This window comes from Seriola aureovittata, chromosome 21, assembly GCF_021018895.1.
Source record: "Seriola aureovittata isolate HTS-2021-v1 ecotype China chromosome 21, ASM2101889v1, whole genome shotgun sequence".
NCBI lineage: Eukaryota > Metazoa > Chordata > Actinopteri > Carangiformes > Carangidae > Seriola > Seriola aureovittata.
The window spans coordinates 10,803,640-10,827,209 of record NC_079384.1 but is presented as its reverse complement, the minus strand read 5'-3'; the positions used below and the strand labels follow the sequence as shown (position 1 = coordinate 10,827,209).

At 38.3% G+C, this 23,570-nt stretch overlaps 1 protein-coding gene across 1 annotated transcript in view; it reads left to right on the top strand.

The window, feature by feature from the left end:
- The first annotated feature begins 880 nt into the window (after nt 1-880).
- The window catches only part of LOC130161943 (zinc finger protein 385C-like), a 72,903-nt gene continuing 50,213 nt past the window's right edge, over nt 881-23,570 (top strand). Inside the window, exon 1 of the mRNA XM_056365343.1 lies at nt 881-1,022. Coding sequence (XP_056221318.1) covers nt 980-1,022 — 43 coding nt within the window. The 5' untranslated portion in view covers nt 881-979. The remainder of the gene's footprint in view (nt 1,023-23,570) is intronic.

The following is a 23,570-nucleotide window of genomic DNA, read 5'->3' as shown; positions in this document are numbered from 1 at the left end:
AAACAATTGATAATTAGTATTGGTATTGCCCTCAAAGTAAAACTTTCCTTAAAGTCCCCCTAGTAAAGCTAGTATTTACAAGTAGTATTAAACATTACTACTGTATAAGGAGGTTAAGATTTCACCTGTTTGTTTGTTTGTTTGTTTGTTTGTTTGAACCTATTTATACCAAAGTTGGTATGGGGCATGGGCCAGGGAAGCAACAATTTAATTTTGGTGCCAATCTTTAAAGGGGCTGATCCAGAATTATTTCATCACTTTCCTTAACAATGCGAGACATTTTATTTTTATTTATTTTTCATTACATTATAACAGCTAGACAAACATATTTAATGACTTCTATTAACTTCTCCTATGAAAACATAGTTTATATTATTATTATGCGTTTTACCATATTGTCACCTATTATTTGTTCATCCACTATAGTTATTTATGGGTTGCTACAGGGAGAGTCATATGATAAAAACATGAATTAAAACTTGCTGGGTAGCTGACCAGTTGTCCTGATTGGTGGTCCACCTTGTGTTAAGGACACTAAAACTCTAAATGCACATTTGTTTAGATTAGGATAATATAAGAAAGATTTAGATTAATATAAGGAATAGAAATGGACTTGCTGGAAATGCTGCATTTGCCTTATTTCTATTCACATCATTGCTGTGACTTAACTGCAGCCAAACAGGTTACAGACAATCTTTGTGTGGCTTAAAAAGTTAGTGATGAGTCTTTTTTTTTTTTTTTTTTAACATTTCAAACACTTTCATGTCGTGCAGCTTCGGCTCTATTCTCTAACACCGGCAGATTTCATTTCGTCCTTTTTCCTCTCTCTCACTCTCGCGCGCAGTGATTTGGCATCTCTGTCGCGCAGGCGGCAGTGGCACAGCGCGCACGCATTACCCGCGTGGCTTATCTTCCTGACTCGCTCGCGGGACCAAAACGCCTGCAGCTGAGCTCGCGCTGTAATCAGTGGCAACTGGAAATGGACAGCAACAACGGAGGAGCCGTAAAAGCGTCTTGCATAGGTAGGAATGTTTTTAATTTCAACCCGTCTAAGCTGTTTGTGTGTAATTTTAGACACAGGTGGGCTCCTCTTGTCTGTCGACTAAATGTTTCCACAATGTGTCTCTTTTTCATTAAGGTAAAATGCAGTTGTTTCGGCTTAAGCTGTGACAACCCAGCAAATATTAGCCATATTTGTGCACTGACGAGAAATCACTCCATCATTTCTGTAAGGACAACAGTGCCTGTACTTTTCTGTTATTAACCTATAGCCGACTTGTGTTGTGATACAGCTGTAGCTACTTTTTTTTGTATGAGTAACATGTGGTTACGTGTGGTTATATTTCTTGAAAGAACTTGCCAGGATGCACACATTTTGCCCTTTTCAGTTTTTAATCCCCTAACAAACAGACACCCCTATTTATGTACACAAGGCGAAAAATAATGTACCCAAAATAAAAAGGCTACTGTTCTTCAACCCTTTTGTTTACAGCCATAACCCTGGTCTCCTTAGAAAGCTAATTCTTTACATTTTACAACCAAAAAAGTCTGTATCAAAGTTAAAGAGGAACAAACATGCTAGCAATGTAAGGCTTTTTTTTTTTTTTTTTTGCCTCGCCTTTTTTTTTCTTATTTTTGGCATAAAAAAAAGGGAATATAAAAATATAAGGCCTATAGGACCTAGGACCTTTTTGGTGGAAAACACTTTGGAGCCACAGAGACATGTTTGACTCAATTCTGTGACCAGCTGTTGCAGTGATATGGGGATCTTAAGAGAGTAGGAGCTTTCAAACAATGTACAGTTTGTCAAGGTTGTGTGGCGATTGAGTCAGCTACGGACCAAGACACACCTAAAGTAGTGCCACAAAGTCCAAGGTGTATTTTAAAAGGTTGAATAACAATTATTGTCTACTATTTGAAATTGTTAAGACTTGGGTCGTAATATGGGTTGTGAAATCACTATTACGAAGTGTTTTACATGCAAAAACATCAACTGTGTCCATCATCATTCACTGGCTGCTAAAGATATATTTCTTATGAAGCAATTTCCGACAGCTGCGGTCCTGTTAATTGAGGTCAAAGGTGTAAAGTTGGATATCTGGGTAAATGAATGGAGTAATTTTTTAAACCCTGGACTTTAAGGATCTGTTAGCTCTGCCTATAAGAGTCCCAGTCAGGGTGTGACTGCCTGTTTGTGTTCCTATGGACAGTTTTACACTATAGCCCTGAATGTGTGTGCTTTTGCATGTCTGCAGATGCTTAAGTGTGTCAGTCAGTAAGATATTTTCTGTATGACTGTACAAATATACACAAGCATATTCACCCACATGCCCCAATATACAGTATTTAACACACCCTATGTGTCAGAACTGCACTGTTGAGTCTGTGTATCTACCTATAGCCTTCTATAGATGTGTGTCTCACACTGTCATTATTGTCAGTGTTGCCACGGCGTGCTCAGCTGCTACTCACTTCAGGCAGAGTAGACCCACTTAAACACCCAGAACTGGCCACATCATCATCTTCTGCATCCTCTTTAAATGACCTTGCACTCTTCTGTCCCCCTCTGCGTCAGCTTCAAACCTAAATGGCTCCAAATGACGCTTGCCTGCCTGCCAAACACCGCTGCACTGCCGAAGAGATGTTCTTTCCAACTGCATGCAAGCAGTCATTTTCAGTGTGAACAAAAGGTCCTTGATTCATCAAATCCTGCACCTCCTACTGCCCACTCCCCAGAGTGCAGCTGTAATTTTCACTAGCACTCCTCCAGTGTGAGGCTGGTAGAGTTTGTAGATTTTTATAGTACCTTGTGTGATTCTGTTGGGCTCTTAGGTGTGTACACAGCTGGACTCACACTCTCCAGGCAGTGACTCAAATTAACAAAACTAGCTTACTAATGAAAGGCAAAGCTTACTGTTTATATATCATGCACAAGATACTCACTGTTACATTAAAAATGTTAAGGAAAAAGACTGACCACAACAGGCATACAAAAGAGTAAATACTTGCCTGACCGATTTATCGATACGATATTGGCCCATCACACATATATTGGTATCGGCACATATATTCTCCAATATGCGCTGATATGAATACTTTTATTAAGAAGCAATAATGCAGTGGAAATGCTCAGGTCAAGTCAAGTTATAGTTAGTTTAGTTATTCAAGTTCAAGGCAAAACATAATTGCTGCTTTTTAAATAGCATTTCTCAAGTCGTCAAAAAAGCAATTTCAGTGACTAGGAGCATAAAAATGTCAGTTTCATCTCATCCCATTTCTAAATGACCTGAGAGGTCTGTTAGCTCATAACTTTCACATGCAGATAACAAAAGTTGTCAGAGTTTCACAAATGATTGACGCTTGTGAATTGTAGATATACCAGTAGTACAGGGCTCTTGCACGCTCATCCATTGTTCGCAAGTATGCAGTTTGTTCTGATAAGTGAATTATGTCGAAATGAGTGAAATTACTCATATTGCAGATTGCACTTTGCATATTGTAACTATGGTGCAACAGGCTCCAGGTCAGCAAATGTTCAATTCCTTCCTTGGGCTGGTGTAGGGTCTGGGTTCAGAAAGTTTTGAGAAACATGATTTTTAGTGCATTTTGCATTTAGCCCACACTAGGGTCTGGAGGGATGAGTTTGGCAATATTTACCAGCTGTGACAGCGGGGATGGTATTGTTTTCATCTTGTGAGTCTGTGTATGTGGTCCTGGAAACACATCAGGAACTACCACAGAGGCAGTTTTGACAGTTTTGGTCAGACCACGCCCATCTTCGAACTTGGCCTTTATTTTTATCCCAATAACACACCTGTAAAGTTTTGCGAATGTATGTTGTATGGTTGTGACACCATCGTGGTGATAAAATCACTGCACATACAGACAGACATCTAATCCCCTGTCTCTCAGTAGTCTGACTTCTCCAGCCTGTCCGTGGCTGTCATTGCTACTGAGGAAGTAAACCAGGTCATGAATATATAACACAGTTTTAAAGAAAGCCTAAATAATTTCCCTAAACAACTGGGCACTGTAGTTTATAGCAAACATTACTCAAGCGGAAGTAAATAGCTGCAGATTTAATGAACATTTACAGCTGGAGGACAGTGTATGTAGGACCAACTCATTATAACCTACAGTGTTCATCATTAAAGAAGGTGGTTTGAGTTCAGACGTTTTAGGTCTAAGTATGATAAATGGTAATGTTGGTCTGCAGAATTAAAATTACAACTGCATCAGAGTTATGAGTGTGCTGCTTTGCCTTCATTTCTTTGATATCTACCTGCAGGGCCAGCACCTCATCGTATCGTAATATATCGTTTTCCCTCATTTCTTCAGCTTCACTTTGGCTTGTATTGTCAGACCCAAGATCGAGCAGTGCCCCACATCCCTCTGCATCTGGCAATAGGTCACATTCGCAGATTACTTCTATCCCAAACATTGGTGATGAAGTTGAGTGACCAGCTTATCTTTTCTCTCCCTCTCTAACTTTCTCTCCCTCCTCAGGGTGCTCTCCTCTGTACTTTGGCATTTGGCTGCTGCCGTCTGTCTCAGTAAAAACCATCAGCTGTGAAATTGAGAATAATCATGTGGAACGAGATTGGGATGGGAGCAGCTTGAGCTCCAGCCCTTCACTGTCAATGGACTTGTGGCTCCTGCTGATAAAGTCCACCAAGGATTGAACAATCAACCACAAAACATTTTTTTTTTGTTGACATGAGGAATATTGCTTTTTGTCAACGGCATGACCTATCAAAGATTTTTCTACAAGACTCATCATTCTGTGTTTTTATGTGAGGGTACAACAATTCCTCCAACTTAAACGACCATACATCGCCTGTTCGTATCCTCGGATGCGACTCATACGAGCGTACAAACGGTAGCCGTACCAGACCTTCATCGTCATGGTTACAATAATAAACTCACAGTTAAGGTTGGAGAACTGTCATGGTTAAAAGCATTTCACACTGGAAACTTACAATGGTCTAATTGAAAGTATTGTGTTATGCTGATCTTCCTCCTAACATGGACTTCGTTGCTCTTTTTTCAACACGACCTGACCTCGCTTGCTCCCATCATAATTACTACAGATGCTTGCACAGATAACTGATGGGCCTGTTTTTTACAGGGGGACAGTCAGTCAGGGTGGTAAATGACTAATAATTAAGTTGTGTTATCCTAAAATAGGGATATCTTGTTGGTACCTCCAAATACTATTCAGCTGCGACAGGGTGTGGCATCCCTAATGTGTCAAATGATTAATTTACTGGAAATATTCAGGATTGACTAATGGCTCCTGGACTAATGGACAGTCAACTGGCACACCTCTTTATTTGAAGAGCCTCTGGACAATTGGCAAGATGAAATGCAAAGAAATCAGAAAATCAGCTGAAACCACATGGCTATAACAGAAATATATTATTGTAGGTGTAACATGTAAAAAAATAAGATGGTGTGGTAATCTCATTATTTGGGCTGCACGTAGTCACAGAGAAACATCCTTGTATCCTATGTATATAATTTGAAATATTTTCCAACATTGCAATGATATAATTTTTTATAAAAGAGATGTCAAGTGTTAATTTGTTAAGTGAAATGTCACTGTAGAAATAATGTGGTAGGGATATTATACAAGGCTTGAAATGATCATCTAACTGAATGCTCAAAATTAAAACACTTTTTACTAAAGTTATACAATACTAAGAGTAGACTGTCAAGTTTAATCATCAAACATAGCCTCTTTATTTTGTGTCTGCAATAACCGTATTTTTACTTCCTGAATAATGAAAAATTAAAATTAGAGAGGAGACTATATGAAGGTCACAGGTTATTAGCACTGAATAAAATCACATTGTTTACACAATCACACATCAAGTGTTGCTTGAGAGCTGCTTCAGAGATAAAATCATATAATTCAATACAAATGAGGCTTAAAAATAGAATCATTTTGTAATCAATTGCTGATTTTTTCCTCCACTTTTTCTCTTTTTCACAATACCGTTAGTTTGAAGCAGCTAGCGCCTTTCAGAAAATATATATAACATTAAAACATGGTCAGTCCTACTTAAGATACTTTATGAGGGTATTTTTCAGTGTTCAGCTGTGTGACTGTCGGATTTCCCCGAGGATGGGCTACATTCAGGACGATGTCAGAAGAACACTAGGGCATCAGAAATACTTCAGCATATTTGAGATGTTTACCTCTTTTGCAGTAAATTGCTTTTCTACACATATGGCTGATAGCAGGGTTATTTCTCAGCCTCTTAAAGGTGCAGATGGAGTGTACCACCTGCTCTGTGGCATCTAGGACCACAGGTCTTAAATCAGTGTCCACCAATAGCATTGGCCTGCTAAGCTCCTCCCACCATTGAAACCGCAGTCTTTTGTTTCACAGGTTTCATTTCACTAATTTAACATCTTCATTAAAAATCATTTAATGTAATGTTGTTTTCAGACCTAATGTACTTGTAACTTGATTATATGGTTATTTGGTTAAATTCTGAATCAAGTTTTAACCTGAAAGATATGGATTGTCGTACCTACATTATGCATTTGCTTTTGAACAGTAGGGATGTTTTCTCAATTAATCATTTCATCCATAGAACTGTAGAAAATTGTGAAAATCACTATTGCAGTTTTGCAGAGCCTTGGATGTCTTCAATTTTTTTTAAATCTCAGACCAACAATCTAAAACCCAAACATATTTAATATAAAGTCATGTAAAAGCAGAAAATTCTCATATTTTGGAGAAGCCATAAAATGTTTGGCATTTTTATCAGTTACACAAATAGCCGCAGATTAATTTTGTGAGTCTGTTGGACAGTCCTTTTCATTTCATTCTGTATATACAAAGAAGAGTGATGTAAAATGTGGGCAAAAGAAAGACTGTGGTCATGTGTTCACCACAGTTCGCCACAGCAGCCATTTTCTGCACAGGATTTTATCGTTGCACCCCCTGCCTGTGTTGTTAACACACATTCTCTCTGCCGACAGTAGCAGGAGAAAATGACGATTAAGATGAGAAAATGACGATTTAAGATGAGAAATGTTTAGACAAAACACTTCTGTTTTCTTTCTGTGCATTTATCATCAATAATGATTTGAAATGGACTGGGTGAAATTATAAATCACGGTCACCCTCACTGGAAGCTTCCACCGGTAAATTGCATGTGCAGTGTACACCTTATCACAACAGACTGCTCTCAGATTGCTCTTCCCAAACACCCCACACCCCTCCACCTTCCTCTGCGCTTGCCTCTCCCTAGACACACTGAAATGGATTTCTGCTTAAGTCTCCCATCAAAGATGTAATGGCTCTCGGGCTGTGTCATTACAAGTCAGATGACAGTCTCCTTCACACAGTGGCAGCTTAAACCTGCCTCTGGACTGATAACTGTGATCTTTATTTGGCTGCTTAGAGGTGAAGACAGGGCAAAGCCTTCTCCCCGACTCTCTCCTGATCCCCCCTCCCAACACACTGCTGTCAGCTGGAGCCCAGGGTGGAAAAACAATCCTTCAAGGTACCATGAAAATGTCAAAATGCCCACAAAAAAGATCAATAGAAGACATGTAATGAGACAACACAAGCTGGTCAATACGAGGCTATAATAAAATGAAAACTGAAGAGAGACAGGCTGCCTGTCTATAATACATAGTCAAATGTTTAGTTACACCTACAGTAAGTAATTTTCTCAGCTCATATATCATTACACTGACAGTATGAATCATCTTCCCTGAGGTTGGATCGTCAGCGTCCCTGTTGGGAAAAACATTTGTGTAAGATGTTGGGCTTGTGTGAAGGATTTAGAATCTACCTGGAGATAAAACAACATTAATATTGGCTGTAAGGAAAAATATACTGAAATGCAGGGATCCTTGCAAAGTACAAATTTAACACAAAAAATCCCATTCTTTCCTCTCCCTCACACAAGCAAGCTCTTGTGTGTGTGTGTGTGTGTGTGTGTGTGTATATATATATATATATCAAAAAAAAGGGCCTCCTGTCATTATGTCATGTAATATCAACGCACAAGGTGCTAAAATATACACTATATGCATAGCACAGAGAGTCCTTGATTTCTCTGTCTCCCCTCCGTTTGGGAAAGCAAACATGAAGTTGCCTGTCAAATGCCAGTCACATGCAGCTACCACAATTTTTCCAAAATGCTGTTGGCTGGTGAATTAAGCAGCATGTATCACACTTAGCTGCATTTATGAACACAAACATACATTAGAAAGAAACGTTTTTGTTGATTTTATATCTTCATGCCCATGCAGAATCCTTCATCTGCAAAAAAGCATGTTGTATGTAACACAGCAGCACTAATGCACACTTCCTCTTTGAGTCCTTGTCATATGGACAGAGAAATGGACCGACACCTTATGGGCTGTGTGGGAAGTTGAATTTTTGTGCGGTCCATTACCTCTCCGTTCCTCTGTGACTGGATTGCAGGTACAGATTCAACACAGCAGGCAGCAGTGCAAAAATGTTTCTCTTTGTGTGTGTATGTGTGTGGTGCATATAGATGTGTACACCCACATACCTGTGTGTGTGTGTGTGTGTTGTTTGTGCAAGTACGTACACCTGTGTGTGCAGTTGTTAGGATGCATGGATCTGTCATTCCCGCAAAGAAAATGTCCTTTATAATGGACGTGAACAGAATTCCTCAGAAACAGCATTCTTATATGGTTCCACTCCATTTTTCTGTAAGAGTAACCCTGCTAAACAATTTCCTGAGAGAAATCCTGGAAGCTTAAGGCTTTACAGTAAAACTCTACTGATTTAAATGTGATTTAAATTGTTACTACTAATATTGTTTTCAAATTTAACAGTTTACATCAACATTTTACTTTCAACATTTTTACCAAATCCCTTGCTTTTTCGAGCTGAGAATTGTGGTGAATCTCATGATTCAATTCTGTGTCATGATTCAATTCCGAATTGATTCGTAATTCAAAACCAAATTTTAATTTGGTGAATACAAAAGGGAGGCACTATTTTTCATGCTCTTAATCTAATATGAAAAATAACTGGGAGGTAGCTATGCTGTAATTTTAGTACCAGTGAAACTCAATGTTACCTGCAGTCACTCGACCAGATTTGTTGAAGTTTTATAACGTGTTGCAGTGTGTGTTGGTTGGTTGGTTACTTTGCTAGTCCTGGAGGTCAGTGCTCCGCTCCACTAAAGTTAGTTTTTGGCTGATGGCACACCAAGTATCCACAAAATATTTCACCTTCATACTGCAAAGCATCTGATTAAGTTATTGTATCCAAAATGCTACAACTACAAGATAACTGTGTATAAAAAGGTGTGTAGTGAGTGCACAGAATACACCTGCTGGATGCTGCAATGTGAACTGAGGAGAATCTTGATTCTTCTCATACTGTCTGTCTACATCTATGATCTGCTTCACCAGAGTGAGTGCCCCCTCCTACAGAAGTAAGGAGGGGGCACCTTGACAGTGTGTTCATGCAGATGAGTTTTCTCCTGTTGAATATTTCCCACCTATTGCATATTCCATGTGCCATCATGTCCAGAGGGAACAATCTGTGTGTGTGTGTGTGTGTGTGTGTGTGTGTGTGTGTGTGTGTGTGTGTGTGTGTGTGTGTGCGTGTGTGTGTGCGTGCGTGCGTGCATGCGTGTGTGTGTTGCTGCAGTGTAAAGTGGGATGGTTACTAGAGAGCTGGCAGACACCATCCTACAAAACAGCATTGTTGTTACTGTTTGTTTTAGAAACAACTAATTATGCTGAAGTTTTGATACAGTTGGTACAGTTATCCTTTATATTGACATACATATCAGGACAACCTCATTTATCTATATATAGATAAATACTGCAGGCTAATGGTGTTAATGAGAAAATGTATTTAATTTCCTTCAGACATAGTGAAAAAAAATAGTCCTTATGCCCTACAGTTAAACTAGATTCAGTCACACAGTACAGTTGACAAAATTGGAAACCTTTTTTTTTTTTTTTTTTGCAAAGGAAAGGTGCAAACCATTGCCATCCTCCCTGTTTTTTACATCACATAACATTACTTTTCACCCGATTTGTCGTGCAGCCTCTTATTCTGTAATAATTTTGCTTTGTTCTTCCATTAAATGGTGTGTTGTATTCTCTCAAATGGCCATTACTGCTGAACACAAAAACCAGTCAAGCAGGCCAAATTAAATGGTTGTTAATTGATGCAGCCATTATAGCATGGCTCTGCTGCTTGTATAATGCCGTCTGTTTCAATCACAGCTGAATCACAGGGTACTGATGGTGAAGCCCTTGGACTGTTCTGTCCACTAATAAGTTATGATCATGGGTCATCTGACTAAAATGACTTGCAGAATCTTTGTCAACATTTTCAATTTTAGCTCACAGTGACACAAGGGTCTCATTTGTTAACAAAGCTTGATAATAAATGTTGCTGATATTTTCCATCTTCTTGCTGCCTCTGTGTGTGAGAGGACATGCTTTGAGTATAATATGAATTAACAAAGCAACATCAAGAAATGTTTTTCTGCTACTGTGCGATTTGCTATGGAGCTTTTCACTCAGGGGAGAGATAACACTGTGCTACTCTGGCTTCTTTAATAATATGAAATTACAACTGGACTACAGCACGTTGAATTAATTTTTATATTTCTGCATGTATGTAGAGACTGGAGAATTGTTCTCATGAATTCCTTTTTTACATTTGGTCACACTTAGTCCTATGTCTGTTTTATTCTTCCCTCCCTTCAGCTCTACAGAATGTTTTAACATTTTTCAGTTTACTGTCTTCATTTTACAGCTTGAAGCTTTGCTGTTTTGGTTTTCATTAATGTTGTTTCCAGATGCAGGCCGCTGTTTTTTTGTTTTTTTGTTTAAGCTCTAAAACCCACTGTATATTATTCACAGAGCACCAAAGAATTGTTTTGTGTGATTATATGTAATTATTGCCAATAAGATCAATTCAATAATGTTGTAAATAATTACCTCTTCATTTCACTGAGACATGGGCTCATGGCCAAGTTTCTCAAGACAGTAGTTTTAAAGGTGATACCCATAGTGATTGTTAACATCAACTTCACTCACTAGTTGATGATTAACTGTGTCATGTGTAGTTGGTGTATTTATTAATCAGTAGCAGTTTTAGCCAGTTGGTCCTATAATCACCTTGTGCTCAAATTACTTACTTCATCTACAATTAAACATCATAATGTCAGTATTATTTGGATAAAACAGAAAAAATCTTTTCTTCTAGAGGCAGATATGATTTTGATTCTAACTGATTTAACTGACTGGTTTATTTGTCAGAAAAGCTATCCAGGTGCTTCTTCTTGCCCTACCACCATAAGGAGCCAGCAAGATAATTCAGGCAATTAAACCCATTTTACCTGGGGAGTACAGCTAATTAAAAGTCAATCCAATTTAGCCTGTTAGGTTTCCAATAGGAGTCAGCACAGATAAGAACTCGCAGGATGGATGATTAGGGGAAATGGAGCGAGAAAGAGCAGTGATCGTATCAGCAGTCATCTGTCAACGATGAGATGATTTGCTCCTGAAATAAAACACCATTGAATTTCTTTACCATGTGATTAGATACCTCAGCGATTCTCACTGCAGTGAAAAGTAATTTAAGTTTGTTTGGGTAATTACTAATGCAGGTAGCCAAGAATCAACATACTAAACCATACAACTTTTATTGCATAACCAAACTTAGACATCGGAAGCAGTGGCCTAGTATTATTTCTGTTGTCTACTGCTGCAGGTTTGATTTGCAAAGTGACCGTGTATTGTTTTATTTTTACTTTTTGGAAGTTAATCAAGACATATAACTTTTGCAATAATAGATGAGATGATAAGCAACAGTTCTTCTCTATGAACCACAGGTGCCAGTTTCAGTATGGAGAATCATACTATGAGGTGACCATATTGTAAGATTTACAGTTACATTACTTTGTCACTTGCTTAAATAGCCAGTCAGAGCATGTGTGTGTGGTAGGTGTGTGTATGTTATCTATATATAGTATGTTTGGTGAAACCCAGTGAAGTTAACGATTTACGTTGGTACATTTGTTCTTCAGGCTCTGAGCTTCAGCTCAACGAACAAGTGCCAAGTCTCAGCTTTAAATTGAGTATTTCACTTGGTTGTTTGATTATCTGTTATGAAGGGATTGTTGAACTAATAAACTGATCAGCTTGTTGTTATGTGTTGATGTGAGCTGCAACAATTGGATGATTAATTGTTTCATTAATCAACAGAAAATTAATTGGCTACTATTTTGATTATGGAGTAATCATTTAAATAATTAAAGTAAAAATCTGAAACATTCCTTTGGGCAAGCTTTGTTCAATATGAGGATGTGCTGCTTTTGTCTGTTTTATCTCATTTAAAATTTAATGTTTTACCTCTGGACTGTTGGACAAAACAAGACATTTGGAAAGACCACCTTGGATTTTAGGAAAATTGGCTTTTTTTTTTTCTTGCTTTTTTTTTTTTTTTTTTTTTTTTTTACATTTTATAGACCAAATTGTTCTATATTGATATTTTATTGATTGATTAATCAGTAGATTAATCTTTTAATGAAAATACTCGTCAGTCGCAACCCTAATGTGGTTGCTATGGCTTTTGTGCAGTAGGATTTATATTCCTGCATTTTGGGCATCGCTGGGAGAAAAACACTCACCAGCTATGTTGTGAACAATCATATATTTTAAGTATCTCCTGTTGTTCATGCTTTGCTCACTCTATGGCACCCATATGAAAAATGGAAAAAAAATGGAAATGAAAAATACAATAGCAACACAGGGGTCTCACCAACATCTCCGCACAATATATATTTATCAACTGATGGGCTAGACATGGCCTAGACAAATGACATGGAAAAGCACCCTGAACACATCTCTTAGTCATCCGCATTAGTCATCCCTGCCTCCATGTTTCCCTCCTCCCACCTCCTGCTATCACTCCACATGGAAAGCATACGTTTCCCCTCCAGATGGAAGGATTTTCTGCCTGGCATGCCATCATTTAGCATAAACATATTTAGCATTTTGCTGAAGTTCTTAAAACAGTGGGAATGTAACTTGCTGCCAAAGATTTAAAAAAAAAAAAAAAAAAAAAAAAATGGAGAAACAGACTGAGATAAGGTGCATGTCTTTGTGATTGAGACGTCACGAGTCCTTGCTTCAGCCTGCACTATCAGTGCCATGCAGTTACTGATCTGAGAGCTATCAGGAGCACGAAGCTCAAAGGGAAAACAGGCAGAAAGTAGCTTTACCATGCTCGCCCTTAAGGTCCTTTTGTAAATGTAAAGATGTGTTCACACACATGTGTTTGTGCCAGGAGAGTTGAATAGTCTCTTGTTCATATTCTTCAAATAGCTGCAGGGGTTATTTTCTATGCCAAGTTTGTATCCAAGGTTGTTTTCAGAATTTATAAAAAGAAATGCAATAATGGACCCAACAACCCACTACCTTGACAGTTTGATGTGGCAAGCTGGCATTTGCAGCAGCTGTAAATTGGAAATCTAAGTAAAAGGTGGAACAATTATTTAATGAGATAAATTTGTAGGAGATAAAGTTGTTTAGACAGACAGCAGGTAGAGCTTTAAATAATGACCTCTCCAGAAATATCACTTGAAACTGTTTTCACGCAGCCCCAGAAGATAGTTACTCACTATTAAAAGTCTGTCAGATGTAAGGAATAGCTCCACCAGAACACTGGACTGTCTGGTTTGTCTATATATATATACAACCTGCTGTTAGTTAACATGCCTTGAAGGTCAAAATGTTTCCTCATCAAATTTTGGTGAGCTTGCAATGTGCAGTTTCCTGCCTACCTCTCCTTTTCTTTCGTCAAGAAAACCCTGTCCCTTTAAAACTTAACAAGATCCAAGTGTAGAGAACTTGCCACGCTCTTAATTTCAGACTTCAAAAACATCATGTAGCTCTCTCTGTATAGGAATCAAAGATAAAAAATACAATACTGCCAGGATGGGCAGAGAAAACTAACTGAACTGGTCACAGACAATAGACACTGAGCTAATTAGATAACTCTTAAGAGGTTGAACTGACTACAGAGGAAGTAACTTGAACAGAAACATTAGAGATTTGTACTAATTTGGTAAGTGAGTCAGCTACACTCACACAGAACAGTTAGTAAAACAAATGTTCTTGGCCCCAAGGCTGAGCAAATAAACCAAATATGACGAAGAATAACTCACATTGAAGTTTCTAGGCTTTGAATTTCACCTTCAACATATGTGTATATAATTTAAATATGAACAATCACAGAGGACCTATGGGTTAGAGCAAAATCTAACATAAAAACCATCTTAAAGTAGAGAAGGAAATATAATAGCTTGATTTTCACCAACATATACCACATGCTGCATGGATTCACACATTTTGTTGGCATCATTTAGCCATGATAATTCTTGCAATAAGCTCCCATTTGTTGAATGTATCTAAAACTATTAAAGAGAATTTGGGTCAAGTCTTGTTTTGAGCGTGGAAGGAAGGAAGAGGAGGATTACAGCTGACTGCAGGCCGATCCCTTCAACAGCCCACATCTCCCTGTCAGAGAAACAGCACAGTTGTTCCAACTAATCCATCTCATTGTAATCAGCATTCTCGCCATATTTGTATGTCCCTCAACCTGTTTATAAGATCTCTGAAACAAGCCATAATCAGTCAGTTTAAAGCATATGCTGACATACAGTATGTTAGGTGAAATACACTTACAAGCACTTCTAAAGTTTAATAATTAATCATTTGCTAAATAAACCAGTTTTTGAGGACCAAATTCGACAGATCACCTTTGTGAGTTTTACAACATTTGGGGAAAGGCAGGCTAGTTGCTTCCCTCTGTTTCCAGCCTTTGTGCAAAGCTAATCTAACCGACTGTAACCTGGTATTTACCAGACGTGAGAATGATATTGAGCAAATAAGCATATTTCCCTAAATCTCAAACTATTCCTAACCTGACCACATTACATTAAATTGTATTTTGAGGAAAATACCGAATGAATTGTTTGATTCACCAGGTGTAAATACAAAGTCTTGGTTTGAATGCTGTATGATTATTGCTTTTTTCCTCTTGCATTTGACTATATACACTGATTCCAGTACACTACAGTCATTCGTGCTCAGGTCACATTTGCTTTGGTCCCCACAGCAGCCTTAGGGCTCTCCCAGATGGCCGATGACAGATGCCCACAATTGCTGTTGCCCTTGGTTGGAGTGCAGTCTCTCCCTCCAGAAAAAAAAAAAAACTGTCCTTCCTTAGTTCCCCCCAACGTCCCAGTTTTCCCATTTGTCCTACCCTGATTTTTGCTCATAGTTTACTTTATCATCTTCTGTCTATGTTGTGTATCGGTCAGTCTACCTACTGCCTTTAGTTTACGTATAGACTATAAAGAAATCACCGAGTTTGATTGAGCACCTCTGTCCCATTTAGGTTTTTCTAACATCCTCTCCTCTTGCAACATTCTTCATCCTTGGCTTCATCCCATGTCCTCTGCTTCTTTCTTCTTCTTTTTTTTTTATCCCTGAGCTGAATGCTTACCAAGGGTTTTAGTCCACTCTTTTATCCTTCATGTCCTGTCACTGGGTAAAAAATAGAGACTGAATGAATATGAAATGCAATGAAATAATACCTCCTAAGTAATAACTCTGCATTTCAATAAAGGGCCATACCACTGTTTAAGCATTTGAACATGCATTACTTGCCCAGAAAGAATTTGGGGGAATTTTAATCCATTTTTGTAATAGTCAACAGTAGAGAGGAGACAGGAAGTGGGGGGAGAGAGACATAAGGGAATGGCATGAAATAAAGATCCCCAGCACAACTCAAACTGGGGGTATACAATAACAGTTCATTTTCATTACCTGTAAACCCTTAGGCCACCAAGGCACTTCCTTATTTGCATAAAGCCACTAGCTTCCATTAATTGATTTATATTCAATTATGGTGTCAAAATAACCAATATTTGAAACTTGAAACACAGTGAACATCATGTCTGCTTTTATTGTTGTCAAAGTTGTGTCATATTGGTCTGGAAGTTATAAATACAACTGCACCTACAACTACATTACCATGTAATGATGATGAAGCTTTGACAAAAATATAAACCGACAATAATTGACACTGTGATGAAATACTCGCAAGTTTCAAATCTCTTGATTTTCAGGCCATAAAAAATGGTGAAGAGTGATATAGTGTATGATGTTTTGTAATATATGAGCTATAAAATGCATTAGCATGGTGTGGTAACAACACCATGATGAAAAATAGAAGTTCTCTGATACAGATAAAGTTGTCCAGGGCAAATTCTGGTGTGTGTGTTTTTCTGCCTCCTTATGACAGGAAATTCAGTCCGTCCCTCTGGCCCTCAGTTTCAGTGACTCCACCTGGGTGAAGGAGATTACATTTTGTCAGTCCTGACTGTGGCTTACCTCAGCAGTGTTTATGTGGAGCACAATACTATCGTGAGTGTGAATGTGTCAAGGTTTTTGCTGAAAGGAGATTAAGTGCAAGGACGGGGATTTATTTTAAATGAGCATGGCAACTGGGTTTCTCCGATTATGAAACAATTTGTGCCAAAATGTGACCTATGTTCAGATATATTTTGATTGCTTCTAGTTTCATAAAGTAATGACATTTAAGAAAACAGGGGTAACATTACAATGATTGAATAGATGCCATTTTGTAAAGTGCTGTATTATGTTAAAATAATTGTGTGGATTTAATGATTGTAGCTGCAACTGAAGATTATTTTCATTGTTGATTTATCTGCCGGTCCGTTTTTCAATTAATTGATTGTTTTGTATACACAATGCCAGAAAATAATTTTCTTAATTTACCAAACACCAAGCTGACAACTTAAAATGTCATATTTTGTCTGAGCAACAGTCCAAAATCCAGATATTCAGTTTACTGCCATATGACAAAAAAAGCATCAAATCCTCACATCTGACTAAAACAATTAATCATAAAAAATTGTTGTAGCTTAATTATCTGTCAATTGCCTTATCAATCAATTGACTAATAGTTGCAGCCTTAGTTGATTATTGTTTGATTGTAATTATGATTGATTCTGCTAATTGCAGTCTACCATTGTAAAGAATCTATGGGATTGTAATCTGATTTTTTTTTTTTTAAAAAAACAAAATTTTACACTGTATTAAATACACATCAATAACTAACAACAGGTTCCTAAACTTTACACTACAGTGTGCAGCATTGCCATGAAGCCATAGCTATCTTACTCACACACAAGTTGCCACTCAGAAACTCCTCTTATTTTGACCAATCTTTATTCCCCTGCTAAGAGCAGGGTCTTACCTTTTTAGATGAGGCTTCAGCAGGCAGATGCTTCTCCAAGGTCAAGGTCAAGGTCAAGGTCAAGGCAAAGGTCAAGGAGGGACATGTCCTACCACCCACTGTTCTTTTGTAAAATGTTGACATACACTTTTTGCACGGTCACTGCTGGCACAAAGACATCACACACAACTGTTCATAGACAGAACGACAGCTGCCTCATCTACATTGTATGGAGGCCTGTCAAAGAGATCAAAGAGATAGACATAGAGGAGTATGACTTCACCATAACGTACTGTAGCTGTTCACAGTGATGGGACTGACCACAGGGGGGTCAGTGCTTGATGGTCTGTCTAGGTACAGTAGATGTGTGTGTCTTTGATTGACTGGTGGCACTGTGGCCTGTACATTCAGGTTAAATGAATCAGAAACTACTCTGAATTTAGGGTGTGAGTGTATTTGTCTGTTGTTGGCGTTTGACTCAATGCAAAATCCCCTTGTGACTGTAACCAGCAATAAGCAAATATTGAGACTGGGTGGCTGAGAATTTTGATGTCCCAGAATGGCCTTAAGAGATTCGTCTTATAACCTCTAGCTGGTGTTAGGAAAACAACAACAATTCCCTTGTTCAAGATTATTTTGTCTGTACTGCTTATGCTATTGCTCTACTGAGTGCAGTTGCTTATCCTGCAACAATGGATGCTTTAGATTTTAGTTCCCTGGTGACAGAAATGGTGGTATCTATTTTTTTTTTCATTGAATCACAGTGGTATTTTTACAGAGCAACTTTTTAAAACTGTTAATTCCAAACTGTAGTGGTGCTGCAGCAATCATTCAATTAATCAATTAGTTGAGAGAAAATTAATCAGCAACTATGTTCATAATTGATTAATCATTTTTGCCATATTTTATTTCCTGGTTTTTCAAATATGAGGATTTTGTTTTTTGTCAAATAATCGAAAAATATCATATCTTGTCATTTATCATAAATCAGAATCTCTAAAACTTAACCATTCGATAATTAAAGAAAATAGTTTTCAGCTGTAGGTGTCAGACATTACTTTTGTTTGAAATGCTGTAAATGTTAACGGTTACGGTGGCCCAGGTGGGTCAACGTAATGCAAAAGCCACAACACAAATACAGAAGCAACAACATGAATGCAGCTGGAACGCACTATTGAAACACAGTTGGCAAGATAGCAGTAGCTGTGTGTTACTAAAAGTTAAATTGATAGGCTAGGAGCTAATCCAAGAGGGCAGCAACAGCCTACCCAGTAACACTAAGATTGTGTCTAAGTAGAAAGTGGAAGTTCCTAAATAATATGAGTAAGCACACAGTGAATATCAGAGTTATACGTTTTAAGAGTAGAGATCGAGAAGAAAGAAAAGATTAAACAAAAACGAGTAGGAGCAGACAGCAGTTGTCAGTCATTGCATAATTAATTTATCAATAGTGACGAATGGATGTAATGTTCAGCAAGCCTGTTGGATTGTTTGAGTAGCCTGTGTTAGCAAATACTGTATAGCAGGCCACTTACCCAAAGAGGCTGTCTGGTCTGTGGAGCCTCACAACACATCAGAGAAGGTGACAGCTGATTGGCTGCTCCACTTCCTATCTGCCTGTGGCAACATCTCACTGTGACAAACACTAGACAGATAAATAATTTGGATTACAAATAATTAGCAACAGCAGCATTATTAGCGTTAGAGTTTGTGTGTGCGTGTTCAAAATTAGCTTGTACAACATAGTTTATTTACTTATTGTTCTTAATGATGTTCTATAGCTTTTCTGAGAGCTACCGTGTGTGTGTGCATGTGTGGTGTGTGCATGTCTGTGTGTAGGGGTATCTGTGTCCTCAGATACCAGTGGTCTAATTAAAGAGCTGGCATGTCGGAAACCAGCTCTGCCTCTTTGTTTAACATTGGACTTAATCTCTTGCTACAGAGAGTGGTGTTTGTGTGTGTGCATGTGTTTGCATGCGCGTTTGTGCTTGCATATCTATCCGACACCGGTCCATGCCATCGTTACACACTCATCAACAGTGGACCTGTCAGATATCACAGGACATTTAGGAGGCCCACTCCTGCATCAGCAGTGGTGGGGCAAGGCTGCCCTCCCCCACCCCACCCACCCTCTGTGGTGAGATTGGATTTGATGCTCCAGGTACCAATTCCCTTCAAACTGACAGCTTCTCTCAGCTCACTTTTTAGTCTTCACTTTACATGTTGGAGGAATTCACAGAGCTTTGTGAGGATTGAACTCACAACCATAGACCTTCCAAGCAGGCATCTAACACCATTAGCTATTTGGTCAGAATGACTCCTATTTCCTACAGCCTTTGTGTTTAGCGACTTAAAAGTTCTTGAGGTTTGAACCCAAAACTTCAAACCTCCAGAATTGACCTCTAACTCTCTGACATATTTGACTACAGACACCTCACAGGGATCAAACCCATAACCCTAAAGGCACCAAACTGTCTCTTACTCCATGAGCTGTCACTACATCAATGCTCCCTGTATTTGATATAGTCTTTTAGTCTTTCCTCTGGGTGCTGGACATCAAAGTAGAACAAGTTGCCACAGGATCAAACCCACAACCTCAAAAACGTTGTGAATGGTCTTGTTACTCCAGTGCCTTTCCACTTGGCTGCCATGACCTGCCAAAGGTTTCCCCAACTTTTCCTTTCCTCTATGAAATAGAATGAAACAGTCCCTAATTGAAAAGTTCAGCATATTTGAGGATGGTTTTGCAGTTTGATCATTGTGATCCTCGTTGAATTTTGAAGTCTAGTGGCAAAAGGAGTCAAAAGCTTCAAGAAATGAAGCTCAGCTTGTCTGGTCAAATAGCTCAGGTGCTGTACTGAAGTTTGTTGTCCAACACCAAAACACCCAGAGGCTCTAACAAACACTGGTCATGTCTTATAAGTAGTGCAGGGTGTTAAAGGAGTGCTTGTCGCTTTGAGGTTTTGAGGACATGGGTTTGATCCTTATTTGGCTCAGTGCATTTTGTCCAACAGCCAAAGACTCACATGCTCCAAGACACACACACAGTGCTGAAGTGCTTGACCAAGTGGCTCAAGGAGTTGGAGGATGGCTCTGAAGTTTTGAGGTTGTGGATTCAATCTTTGGTGATTTTGAAGACAAACACCAAGACTTGGGGACTCCAAGAAATGGAGCTCAAATGTCTCTGTCCATCACCCAAAGTGAGGACTGAAAAGTACCAAAGAAATATGATCTGTAGCTTGGGGGTGCGTTTGCAACTGTAAGGGACCAGTGGTACAGCAGGAGGTCCAAAAAACTGGAACAGTCGTGTGTGTGTGTGTGTGTGTTGTGTGTGTGTGTGTGTGTGTGTGTGTGTGTGTGTGTGTGTGTCTGTGTGTGTGTGTGTGTCTGTGTGTGTGTGTGTGTTATCTGGTCAATGTTGAGAGGTGTGTACAAAATGGATGCCAGACTAGTACAGACATTAAATGAGAGAGTGAACCTTTTTAAATTTAATTTTAATGCATATTTACTATGTTTTGCTAAATAATCTGGCTTTGAGTCTGAGTCAGAATCACATGATAAATGAAATTGTGTGGCAGCAGATTTATGTAGTGTAGGAAAACATTGATGACAGCCTCTTAATATACTCTTTTCTAGTTTAAATAAAATAAATTTACTGCTTTAATTGTTGCTATATTTATTATTTTTGCTATAATCCTCGTTAAACACCTGACTGAACTGTAATTATCCAGAAGCTACATCCCATCATCACTTCAGTTTTATCATCTACTGCATGTTGTCTAATAAATTCATGTAGACCATACATGCAGTAGCTAGAACGACAAATGCAGAAATATTTTTGCCAGTAATCGAAGCAAAATAGAAATTCTGAACATAAGTCTTTTCCATCATATGAACCATTTAATTACTTTTTTTTTGCATCATATAAACACATTTATTGCCTTATTTGGGTTGTCAAGGTCACAATTTCACTGCAGACTTGTTCTAGTTTTATTATTTCATGGTTTATTCAACTCACAGATTAGTCTACATGGTCTATAAAAGTATATGTCACTGCCTTCATCTGACGTACAACTATATGCATATATGCAGTGTCGTTGCCCCATGTTCCCAGTACGAGCTGAGTCCAAGGGAAATGTAGAGACTAAAAATATGCACCCTCTTAACGGCTCCCACTCACTTACCTAACAGAGTGAATCACTGCATTATATGAGTGGAACATTTGCAAATGACCTTGTCATCGAGGTATGACACACACTCATGCTGTGGGATTATGTATGCTGACACAGTTGTATCTATATGGTATACATATATACAGTGTGTATAGTGAATGTGTATGTGTGTGTTGTTCTGGGGGGCATACTGTGTGTTTGTGAATGTTAATGTGTTGAATGCACCTGTGTGTCTCTGCGTATATGTAGTTATACTTCATTGAGCTTTCCAGGTGAGTCATGCTTCTCTTTGAGCTTTCTTCATAAAGAGATCTTTGTCATCTTTATTTTACACACACTACAGAGAGAAGCATCCTCATACAACTAAGAAAAGCTTTTAATTAACCACATTCTTACAAGGCATACTTTATAATGGTTTATAAATTGGTTATTTAGTAAATTTATAAACCATTTTCTAATTTATACATTGCTTGATATGCTTATATGTCCCCATCAACAACAGCTATCGACACAGTATTGACTCAGTGTATGTCTAGCAGAGCTGCAACTACAGATTAATTTCATTATCAGTTATTCTGCTGATTTATTTTCTCAAAGAATTAATTTATCTGTAAAATGTCAGAAAATGTTAAAGTGTGTGTTACAAGTGTTACAGTGTGTGATTCATCGTCTTCAAATTATTTATTTTTGTGTGACCAACACTCCCAAACCCAAAGTTTTTCAGTCTGTTAGCACCTAGCACAAAAGAGGAAAATGCTCATATTGGAGAAGGTGCAACCAGAGAATGCTTTGGCACGTTTCCTTGCAAAATAACTGAAATGATTAATCAATTATTAACATATTAAATAATAAAATTATAGATATAAAATAATATATTTATTAAATTTTTGCTCAATCTACTTGTAATCACTTCAGCTCTAACATGTTCTGTACTACCTGACCTGACCACAAATAGTAGTTCTTCTGTCAGATCATGTATTTCGCTACCATAGCCCATAGCTGTAGAACCCTGCTTCTTTTTCTGCCATCCTACTTTATGATTCCTGCCTTCTTTGGGGTTTTGCTTGGCTTCTCCGTTTTAGGATTTTTTCTCTTTTTTTTGCCTCCACTGACTGATTGCCTATTGTTCACCCCCGCTGTGGTTCTGGACAAACTTAACCTCTTTTAAGCTGACTTGCTCTGCTGTTGCAACCCTGTCTCTCACAGCACTCGGTCAAGGTTAGGGAAAGGTCGTGGTATAGGTTAAATATTAAAAAGCATTGAAGCATGGGACTCCATTAGAAATATTTTATTATTTCGCCACAAAACATAATTGGGAAAGCAAATTAGTATTATAAAAATGTAATTTCGAGGAGACAGGGTTGGTTGTTGAGCCTTGCTTTTGAGTCCACATTACACTTACCAGAAATGAAACAGTTGACAGCATGTAACAGCACCATCAAAATCGCCATCAGACCGATACCTACTATAGATTCAGTACCCAAAGCAACACCATTGTTGGGCCGACTATAGTCAAAACTATTTCTTGTTGGAATTGGGACTGTCAGTGTGACAGGTGTAAGGGAAGACAGGCGGAAATTAGTGAGCAAATGTGAAATTTGCACCATGTGGCACAACTAATGGAGCATTATTCTATAATCTAATTCATCCATGTTACAGAGCAGAGATCAGTACATCATATGTTATCAGACTGTACATTACCTTGTTCTTTCAGAGTTCACTCACCTCCAGCTCTCTGCAAACCCCACAGTGTGTGTTGGACAGAGTTCTTCATCCACAATTCTGTAAAATGTAGCATTTTGTCCATTTCTTTCTCCTTCCTGCATAAATTGCAGCATAATTGAGCTGCAATTTGTGTGGGAAAGGTTCAAATTCATCTTCACATGGGATGTGCAGGGTTGCCTAGCGACACAGCTGTAATTAACTTGAAGACTCAAAAGAACTGTATAGGTGCTGGCTTTTTGTGGGGGGCATCTAGTGTTTGTAAGTAATCGTGATCTGAATTTTTTGCACATGGACACACACTTGGTAAATATATCCTGCTATAAACGGCAAGATTATTACTCATATTCCGCCACTGTCCAGTTTTTCCATGT